At 30.9% G+C, this 11,252-nt stretch overlaps 1 protein-coding gene across 1 annotated transcript; it reads right to left on the bottom strand.

Annotated features, from left to right (window-relative positions):
• Positions 1-3,650: 3,650 nt before the first annotated feature.
• On the bottom strand, positions 3,651-10,359 carry LOC136088079 (zinc finger MYM-type protein 1-like). The gene is made up of 5 exons (XM_065811735.1): positions 10,077-10,359; positions 5,592-5,963; positions 4,711-5,444; positions 4,050-4,669; positions 3,651-3,969 (listed from the first exon to the last, which is right to left on the bottom strand). Exons 1-5 carry the CDS (start codon positions 10,357-10,359, stop codon positions 3,651-3,653), a joined length of 2,328 nt encoding a protein of 775 aa, XP_065667807.1.
• Positions 10,360-11,252: the final 893 nt, after the last annotated feature.

Below are 11,252 nucleotides of genomic sequence, written 5' to 3'. Positions count from 1 at the left end.
TTCGAAATTTGAAAAAAGATTAAGTTAAAAAAGTTCGATTTACAGAGAGAATCTTACTGACGTATCTAATTCGAATATTGGAGGTTTTCGAATTATAGAGATTCGAATTATAGAATGTTATACGTAAGCGTTTCTTAAACGCATTTAACGGTGACTTTGCATTTAATCGAATTACGGAGGTTTTCGAATTAAGGAGATTCGAATTAGAGAGATTGTGCTGTATGTATAAATGAAAATGAATTATTAGCATAAAATACAAATGACAACATTATTAGTAACGATATATTAGGAGATAATATAGTTACAAATATCGACGATATCACGGGAAATGCTTGCAAATAGCCAAGCAAATTCAAGTAGTGATTTTTTTCCGAAAATACAAATGCTAGTGACAATATTGCAGTTGCAAATATCGACGATACCACTAAAATTGATGAAGCATATTCTGCTATGTGTCTGGAACTAAATGATCCAGCTTGCTGGTATTTAACGCTTACCAATAAAATGGCGGATATTTAAATTAAAACAGGTCCTATTCAAAATATACAATCTACAAATCTAGAAAATAAATTTGGAAGATCTTTTTCAAAAGTTTATTTCTATAGAAAAATGCCTAATGGTGAAAAATTTAAACGTGAGTGGTTAATCTATTCTCCGAAAAATAATGCCATATTTTGTTTCTGTTGTAAATTATTTGGCAAACATGAAATAAAATTAGTTAATGAAGGCTTCAACTATTGGCAACACACATCTGAAAACTTATCTCGTCACAAAAAAACATCGATGCACATCGAAAACTGCACTTGTTGGAAAGAATTGAAATTAAGTTAAAAAAAAAAAATTGATAATAATATGCAACGGTATTATGATCCCAAAAAAAAAGATGGTGTTAAATTGTCACACGCATGATATCTGTGGCACAATTTCTAGCAGGACAGTGTTTAGCATTTAGAGGTTCTTCCACCAAACTGTACGAAAAAAATAATGGAAATTTTTTAAAAGCAATTGAAATGGTAGGAAAATTTGATATAATGGCAGACCACATAAAATACGTACAGAAATTAATCGCTTTAATGAACCACATGCCACATTACCTGGAAAATCGCTTTCAAAATGAAATAATCACTATCCTTGTAAATCAAATTCAAAAATATATATTAACATCAATAAAAGAAGCAAAATATTTTTCAGCCATTGTACGCCGGATGCTGGACATGTCGAGCAAATCACAATGATTTTCAGATATGTACATACTAAAATAAATAAAATTGAAGTAAGAGAAAATTTCATTGGTTTTTATCAAGCTGAAAAAAGTACTGGAGAATCTTTTTATGATTTCTTAATTCAAAAATTAAACTATCTTGAACTAAATATTAACTACATGAGGGGCCAGGGATACAACAATGGGTCTAATATGTCCGGAAAACATATTGGATTGCAAAAACGAATTTTACACAATTATCCATGAGCTTTGTTTATGCCAGGCAACGTGCATACATTAAATTTGGCGGTTAATGATGCAGCTAAAGTTTCGTTTCCAACGGTGGATTTTTTTAGTACTGTATAAGCAACATATAAGTTCTTCAGTGGTTTACCATTTAGTTGGCTTTAAAGAAAAATGTAAAATCTTTAAATTAAAACAGGTTAGTGAAACTCGGTGGGAAGCAAGAATTAAAGCGATTAGACCACTGCGACATGAATTAGGTAAAATTTACAATAGCCTTTTAGAAATAGCTGAAGAATGTTCTGCGCCAACAGTTCGACATGAGGCTGAATTTTTGGCAATGAAAATTAAATCTTATAAATTTATTTGTTCAATAATGATATGGTACGAAATCTTGGAAAAGGTAGATGTCATTAGTAAAATGATGCAGAAAGTTTCTTGGAATATCAGTTCATGTGCTAAATCAATTATGGAAGTTTTGAAGTTTTTCAAAAGCATTAGAAATGATAAATGTTTCGAAAACTATTTGAGTATTTCTAATGAAATTTGTAAAGCAGTTGAAACAGAACCAGTTTTCCCAGCTGAAATTAGTGTACGTTGCCGAAGTCGCCGAAAACAATTAAGCTACGAAGGAGAAGAAGATATTCAATTTACTGAATATCTTCTTCTCCTTCATAGCTTTGAACGAGTATTGATGATTTAACTAATGTATTTGATTGGATTTAAAAATAAATGATTTTTGATTGAGTTCTAAACTTACGAAAAAAGTTTTATTTAAAAAAAAATACGAATTTTTTAACGATGTTCAATCAAAATTTTCTTTAAAAACAAGTATTTTTTAAGATATTCTTTACAATCGAGAACGGCTTATCATCTCCGAGACATATATAACGGCCTATCATCTAGAAGTCAACTAAACTAATGCAACATGTATAGGAATTGAGTTCCTAACCATTCCATAGTTTTACAGAAAAAAATTGGTATAATTTGTAGGTATGATGTCTTTCCAACTTTCCTAATTTCCAACTTTTTCGCCTTTGATATTTAAAAACAAAGTCAGCTGTTAATCAACGTTTTTAATACTTGAAGAACAACTCATAATACTTGGAAAATATTCAAAATACATGGAAAGCGTTCAAAATACTTGGATAATGACTCATAATACTTGAAGATCGACTTATAATACTTGTAGAACGGTCAAAATACTTGGAGAACGTTGAAAGAAATAACGGAAAACAGAAAGCAAATTCCAAATCCCTTCTGAAGATAATTAAACTAAATGATACAAATATAAATGAACAAAATGAAATTGCGAATGAATTCAATAAATTTTTTACTGATATAAAAATTAAAATGGCAAATAGGGTTCCTATCACAAAAATATTTTTAAATGATTTTTTACAGCCTATAAATAATTTGCTTTATATTGATGATTCATTTCCTGATTTATCTTTTTGAAATGAATGAGTTTGAAAGAGCTTACAAATCTCTTAAAATAAACAATGCTACTCAGCTTTATGGCTCTGATTCAGTTCATCAAGCACTTTTTTGAGAGTATGTGCACTTTAAAACAGCATCGCTGCAAACATATGTATATGCAGCCGTAGCGCAGTGGCTAGCGTGCTTCCCTAAGAAGCCATCCGTGGTTCAACGCTACCTCTGGGTAAATTTTATAATATTGGTAAGGAAGGAGGCATGAACTTCCTTTCAAATGCTCTTTTGCGGTGTTCTGATATATATATATATATATATATATATATATATATATATATATATATATATATATATATATATATATATATATATATATATATATATATATATATATATATATATATTTATATATATATATATATATATATTTATATATATATATATATATATATATTTATATATATATATATATATTTATATATATATATATATTTTTATATATATATATATACACAGTGCCAGCTCAAGGTATTTTGTCGCCCGAGGCAAGATCCCAGTTTGACGCCCTAACTAAAAAGCACCAATATATTAAAAAAATACCTTAAAGTAAAACTATGAGTGACGTAGAAAATCGTATATTTGCAAAACATTAAATCCAAAAGTACAAACACAAAAAGCAAGCAAAATACATACAAAATGGGCATATTTTAACATGACGTAGTGAAAGAAGTTTACTTTCCTACTCTTTTCAGATGCAAAAGCTTTCAATAATTCAGTAAAATCTAATTTTTTTGGCCATATCACTTTCTATGGAGATCAAAGAAAGACCTGTCAAACGATTTTGTGATATAGTAGATTTTAAGTAATCTTTAATTAATTTCAGTTTTGAAAAACTACGCTCTCCAGATGCAACTGATACTGGCTGTGTTAACAGAATTCGTAAAGCAATAGAAACATTTGGAGTGAAATTATTGTTTCTTAAAATAAACTCTAGTACTTTTAATGGTGACGTTTTTGGTTCAATTAATTCTGACAATGCAAGCAATTCATCTAACAATTCCATGCTATCAATATCTACAGAAGTATCTGTGCTTAATATTTTTGAAGATTTAAACAATTTTCTCCAAAACTTTCCTTTGAAAAATCTTTTTTAATATTTGCAATATCGTACAGGAATTGAAAAGCATCACAGTATTTATTTAGCTGGTTAAATCTTTCTTCAATCGAATTTATAGCACTATCCAAAATGCAATTAAAACATTCTATTTTAAATCTATCTTTTGGATTTATAATGGGAACATCTCGATTTTCATAAGAAAGCATTTGTTTTTTAAACCTTGGTCTAATAGAAACTTCAAATGAAAATGATGGCTCCAAATCTAATTCAGCTGCAATTAATTCTGCATCGAAAATAACTTTTTTAAAAGCTTCATCTGAGCGATATAACTTTAAGAAGTTAACAGTTTTGTACAAAGTTTGTGTGGCTTCAGAAATGTCAATTTCAATATTCTGATTAAATTTGCTTGCTAAGTTTACTTGGTTTAAAGTATTGAACCATATCACAGTACAGCAACAAAATTTAAAGTTTTTCATCTTTTGAGCTAATACCTCTGCTTCATGACGTGAAGATGGATCATAAAAAATGTCCTGACTGATTTCAAAAAGAGCATCAAAGATTTCTGCAGCACAGTATCGAAAAGGTTGCACAGCTTCAATCCTGCTTTCCCATCTTGTTGCAGTCAAAGGTTTTGGAAAGATTTTTTTCCAAGATGATTTTTCAAAACTGTTCTTCTACGAGATGATCCACTAAGAAAGTTATAAATAGCTTGCACCATTCCAAAATAAGCCACAGCCTCTCTAAATGATTTTGCAGCATTATTAACAACCAAATTTTTTGAATGAGCATGACATGGTACAAAAAAGGCTCTGCTGTTCTTTTCGAATATTCTTTTCTGCACTCCTGACTGATGTCCTCTCATATTTGCACCGTTGACATAGCCCTGTCCACGCATATCTTCAATTGGAATCCTAGTTTGAGTCAACATTTTTAGAATAACATCTGTGAGTGCTGCACCAGTTGTCTGTTCTACGGGTATGAAATCAATGAAGTGTTCACAGACTTTAACTTCAGCATTTTCCATCTGAACAAAACGTAGCACAATTGACATTTGTTCCACTTTACTCACATCTTGGGTACAATCCGCTATAATGGAAAAATATTTTACCATTTTGAATTTTGACAAAATTTCTTCACGAATTCGTTTTGCAATTATTTGAATGAGTTCATTTTGTATATTTTTCCCCAAGCAATGGGTGTTTATCTCCTTATTCTTTATTCGGTGAACATGATCTGCCATAACTGCATCAAACTGTGCTGGCAGTTCAACTAATTTTAGGAAGTTTCCATTACTTTTCTCATGTAAAACATCAGAATTTCCACGAAAGGCAAGATATTGTTCTCCTAGAAATATCACTATTGCAAATAATCTTTCCAGAACTAACTGCCAACGCTGTATCTCTGCACTAAGAAGTTGTTGTTGTGATGCATCAATTGTTTTGTTGGTATCTAGTCAATTTGCTAATTCCATCCATTTGCTTAATGAACAGATGTGATTTTTAGAAGTTTTATGTTCCTTCAGCTGTCTGCGCAAATTTTTCCAGTCTCCAAAACCGATTGTCTTCAAATGTATGTCCATGTCACCAAACAACTTACACGAGAAACAAAACACAACATCTTTTCTTTTAGAGTATATAAGCCAAGATCTTTTAACAACTTCACCATTCTTGAGTACTTTTTGCGTGCATGAAGGATTAAATCTCCTGTTGTTGGCATTGACAAGAAATAGAAATGATGGATTAGGTGCTGATGGGCCATTTTTAACAAGAGTCACTCGAAGATCATCTGAAATTAGATCAGTCCAATTGGCAGGATTTGTCAGGTCTGTAGTTATTAAAGTTTGAAAGCTCTGTTCTTCTTCTGGCAATACAATTTGCAAAGTCGTAAATAAATTTGCTTCATCTCCTAATTTAGATTTTTCACCTTTCAGCTGATTTTTCACTTCCAAGTTTGAACTTGTTGTCGCATCTTCAATTTTATGGATTTCATCACAAACACTAACATCACAAGGATCTCATAGTTGTTGTTGGCTTGCTTTTGGTGTTATTAAAAAAATTGCTTAAAGATTCATTCTCTTCTTTTCGTTTTTCTTTTTGCTTTCTGTAGAAATCACTAGACTTTTTCTTTTATGTCGTACCATTTTTATCTATGGATGTCAGAAAATATATAATCAAAACTCAAAATGCCGCCCAAGGAAAGTGCCTCTCTTGCCTGTGCCTAGAGCCGGTACTGTATATATATATATATATATATATATATATATATATATATATATATATATATATATATATATATATATATATATATATATATATATATATATATATATACATATATATATGTATATATATATATATGTATATATAACAAGTTTTATTTGTATATAATTATTTTAACGGAAAAAATGTATTTGTATATATATATACAGAATAGGACAAAACGAGTGCAACCAAATAGTGCTAATTTAGTTTCTTTATATAAAAGTGCTGCATTTTTTCAATTTAAAGAAATAAGTATGTAACTGTTTAGAGACAAAGTTCTTCATTTGTACACGAAAATTAATAAATTAATCAAAAGTATTAAAAAAAGTTGGTTTCCTTCTGGACAAAACAAGTGCAACTCGACAAAATGTTTACCAAGCTGTATTTCGCTACCAATATTTCGTGGCGAATCCTTTAGATTCAATTAGGTGATCAATAAAACTTTGTTGAATCGCTGCCCACACCTTTTAGATTTGTTCAAACAGTTGATCCTTATTACGAACACCTTCACAATTAATTCTGCGGTTGACGATCTCCGACAGGTTCTCGATAGGGTTGAGATCCGGAGATTGAGGCGGCCAATCCATCACCGATAGATGGTTGTCTTGAAACCACTGCTTGACTACTTTTGCAGTGTGTTTCGGATCGTTGTATTGCTGAAAAACCCATTTTATTGGCATATTCCATTCAGCATGAGGTAACATAACATCTTTCAGGATATTTTTATACATGAAACGGTCCATTATTCCATCGTTTCGATGTATTGGACCTAGACCGCTGGCAGAAAAACGCTCCCAGACCATTACATTGCCTCCACCATGCTTCATGGTCTTATGGCAGTAACGTAAATCGAGGCGTTTTTTGGCCGGTCGACGTACACGGCAAATGCCATCGCTCCCAATGATGTTGAACTTCGATTCTTCACTGAACATGACAGTTCGCCATTTCTGCACATTCCTGTCAATGTGAGATGTAGCAAACAGGAGTTTGCTACATCTCATATTGACAGGAATTCGCTACATCTCATATTGACTTTTCTTCTGGTTTTTTAGTGAAATCAGCGGTTTCTTTGCAGGGCGTTGAGAAAACAATCCGGCTTCAACAGCACGTCGTCTGATTGTTCGGTCCGATACAGGCAGCTCTAATTGCTTTTGTATCTCGACTGATGATATCTAGGGATCCTTCTCGACGGATCTGACGATCATAAAATCCTCTCTAGAAGTGGTGGAACGCGGTCTTCCACCTTTGTTATCTGTTGTCAACTTCCCCGTAGAACGATATTTGGAACATAGTCTAGATATGGTCCATTTTTTCACCCGATATTTATCACAAATACTTTTTTGTGACATTCCACTTACGTAATCGCCAATAATTTTCTTTCTTAGTTCCAATCCAAGACTGTCGGGAGCCATTTTTGCACTTGAAGTCATAAAAATAATAAAAATAAATAATCACGCTTCTCAAGGCTTACCGTGTTACATTTACCTTGTGATGATACAATAATGCTCTGTGGAACACAACGTCTTGGTTGGATGTGGACTGTATTGATGTAATGAAACACTTGCTGTATTTCACTTCTTGATAATACTGACTGATTGACTTCTATATACTGACTGAATTACATGTCGATTTACATGTCTCTTATATAGTAAAATGAACCTGTGTGAACCTGTTCTGGAAGATTCTAGATGCTTCTCTTCGATGCTTCTGGAAGCTTCTGGATGCGTCTGGATGCTTCTGAATGTTTCTGGATACTTCTGGATGGTACTGGATGCTTCCAGATGCTTCTTCTGGAAACTTCTGGAAGCTTCTGCATGCTTCTGGAAACTTCTGGAAACTTCTGGATACTTCCTTTAATTCTTAAAAAACAACCGTGACGTTGACACGGACCAGACTTAAGAAAATGAAACGAACCAAAAAAGTTGCACTTGTTTTGTCCGCTGCAAAATGGCACTTGTCAACGAAATTCTGCCTATGTGCTGTTACCTGTCAGCTGATTGCTCATGTCATGGCATGCTATGACTCCAGACTCCTGAACTGTTTGCTGTGGTAGTAGAGTTCGTTTCGTTTTTAAGACATGTAAAATTAGGAACACTTTTTAGCATTGTTCGATGTTGGTTGCAAATGTTTTGTCCAATACTGTATATATATATATATATATATATATATATATATATATATATATATATATATATATATATATATATATATATATATATATATATATATATATATATATATATATATATATATATATATATATATATATATATATATATATATATATATATATTTATTTATATATACATTTGTTATATATTTATATAACAAATGTATATATATATACATTTGTTATATAAATATATATGTTATATATTTATATAACAAATGTATATTTATATATACATTTGTTATATATTTGTTATATATATATATATATATATATATATATATATATATATATATATATATATATATATATATTTATTTATATATACATTTGTTATATATTTTATATGGTTTTGGCGACAAGGTTTTTTTTGTGATCTTTTTTCAGATACTAAGTTTCTATATTGTTATATTGTTATATTACGACTAATGATAGTAAACTAAAACAAACTTTGTTAAAAATATGAAGTTATAGTACGAACAGTATCCAAACAATTTTGCACAACTGGAATCTTTTCAGTTTGCATTACTACTACACCTTTTCAAGATGTAATTGAGAACTTAAAAGTTGTAATTAAGACACGTAAGATCTAATCGAGAAGATGAAAGTTGTAATTAAGAAACGTAAGATGTAATTTAGAACATGAAAGATGTTATTAAGAAATGTAAGATGTAATTTAGAACATGAAAGTTGTAAATAAGAAATTGTTAGATGTAATTAAGAAGATAAAAGTTGTAATTGAGAAAAGTATAAAGAATACAAAGTTCTTTGTATTTTGAATTTTGTAGTCCTAATATACTTTGTAATTTAAGGCTGGAAATAATAATATAATATCAATAAAATATAAAAAGTCATGAAAAAGGCATTTTAGGTTTTGGCGGTAACTGGATAAATCCTATTGGGTGTCAATTAAAACTTTTTTTTATTTTTGTTTGTGAAAAATTTAGTTGAGATTTCAGATGAATAATAAATAAACCACAAATAATTTATTTTCATAAAAATTTAAAATCTAAATTTAAACAACGTCATTAAAAATCATTACAATATTCAGTTAAGCACCAACTTGGACGTCTTCCATATTTAAAATCGTTGCGTAATGCGTGGTCGTATGTTGTACAGCGCGTGTACAACCACCTCCCATTATTGTATTTTTTGCCACAGTAATAATACTTTCTAAATACTGCATTCGTTGTTCCATAATCCCAGCACCAAATACAGGTGGAATGCGAATAACATTTTAAACGTTTATTTTTATTATGGACCAGATAGCTTCCACTGGGTTTAACATTGGGCTGTTGGGTCCTAATCGTAACAACTGAGTCGGTGAAACACCCTTTTCAAACTAGCGTGACATGGAGCATTGTCTGTTACGACAACATTTCATTTACTATTCATTAAGTAGGCTCTTTGTGCACTTTTAAAATGAAAATAGTCTGCCTTCGAGGTAATTGGCAATTGTGGTTGTGCTGACGCTAATATTAAATTGTGTTAATGTCCTTGTTTTAATGGTCACCAATGTCAACTGACAGTCACTTTCAATCCATGTTAGTGTTTCTTCAATTTGATCATCGGTTAATTTTTTTGGTTTAAAACCACCTCTTCCAATAAAATTTAAATTTCAGCTGCGGACCCTATTGTATGCTGTCTTACATTTGACACCTAAAGTTTGCGCCAGAGTCACCCGATCGTCGTTTCGCTCAGCACATTCAATTACTCTTTTTCTATCATTCGTTGAAGATAAAGCATAGTGTTCTCTTTCAACTTGTTCAATTGTATGTATTTCATGTCTACAAATTGGACAAGGTGGTTCTGGTTGTTCCAGAAGTGGTTGTAAACAAATCCGGTGAAATAAATGCTTGCACGGATTCAATTTAATAACAGGCTTTCTATTCATACTGTATTGACAAATAACACAACAATCTTTTAATTCCATTACTGTATTGTTGTATTGCTGGTGCATACAAATGCTAAATTTGATATTATTAACTTATTAAAAGGCATGTCCAAGAAGATCTTTTATTATGACCTCTAAGCTTACATTGAATTCGCAATTACAAATAATGTATACTCATTTACATATTACGATTTCTTAATTACAGCTGTTGTTTTTCAAATTACATACTGCGATTTCTTATTTACATATTGGGTTTCTCAATTACTAAAGATGTAGATTAGTATAATGCATTGAACGATAAACATATTTGGCAGGTGTATTTATTGTGTTTTTTTTATGTAAACGGCGGTCTCCGCTTCTCGGTCTGGCTTATTGCATCAGCACCATCGTAAGGTTGGCTAAAACATAATAATGATCTAGCTTCAGATAGGTTAACAATAAAGCAATGTTTTCACCAGACATTTTAATTTCAATTTTATTTCCAAACTAACTCTTGCATAAAGTTTACAAACTACACTGGCTGTGGAATTTTATTTGTATTTGCGATATTTTAACATCACAAATAAAAACAACATCATCTCTTATCACGTTATTCCATACATATCTCACAGCTAGTGAAGTTTGTTCACAAACGGAAAGGTCGGATGTTTTATCGATAATTATAAAATAAAGTTTCACTAGGTAAACTTGATCTTTTTAAAATTTTTTCGCGTATAAGTTCACCAGCATATTTGATTATATCATTCTTGATTGTCTTACTTGCATATAGAATATTATTGCTAGATAAATAAACTAGTTCTGAACAAGATTTATCACCGCCACACAATCGCATTCAAAATATTGCTTTGATATATGAGTCATTTTCTCATTCCGTCAACTCCGTTACTGAAATTTTGTCCTACAGCTATAAAAACGCAATTCTTGTACAAGTA

Source organism: Hydra vulgaris, chromosome 12, assembly GCF_038396675.1.
Source record: "Hydra vulgaris chromosome 12, alternate assembly HydraT2T_AEP".
NCBI classification, from domain to species: Eukaryota; Metazoa; Cnidaria; class Hydrozoa; order Anthoathecata; family Hydridae; genus Hydra; species Hydra vulgaris.
Note: the sequence above shows the minus strand (reverse complement) of the source record. Positions and strands in the feature narration are given on the sequence as shown.

What these genes read in the sequence shown, in the direction of transcription:
- LOC136088079 (XM_065811735.1), bottom strand. Translation starts at nt 10,359, where the DNA reads ATGGAATTAAAAGATTGTTGTGTTATTTGTCAATACAGTATGAATAGA. An exon ending in TGTTGTGTTTTGTTTCTCGT is followed by an intron (nt 5,445 to 5,591) that starts GTAAGTTGTTTG and finishes CAAATTGACTAG; the next exon opens with ATACCAACAAAACAATTGAT. An exon ending in TGTGATGCTTTTCAATTCCT is followed by an intron (nt 3,970 to 4,049) that starts GTACGATATTGC and finishes AAAAATATTAAG; the next exon opens with CACAGATACTTCTGTAGATA.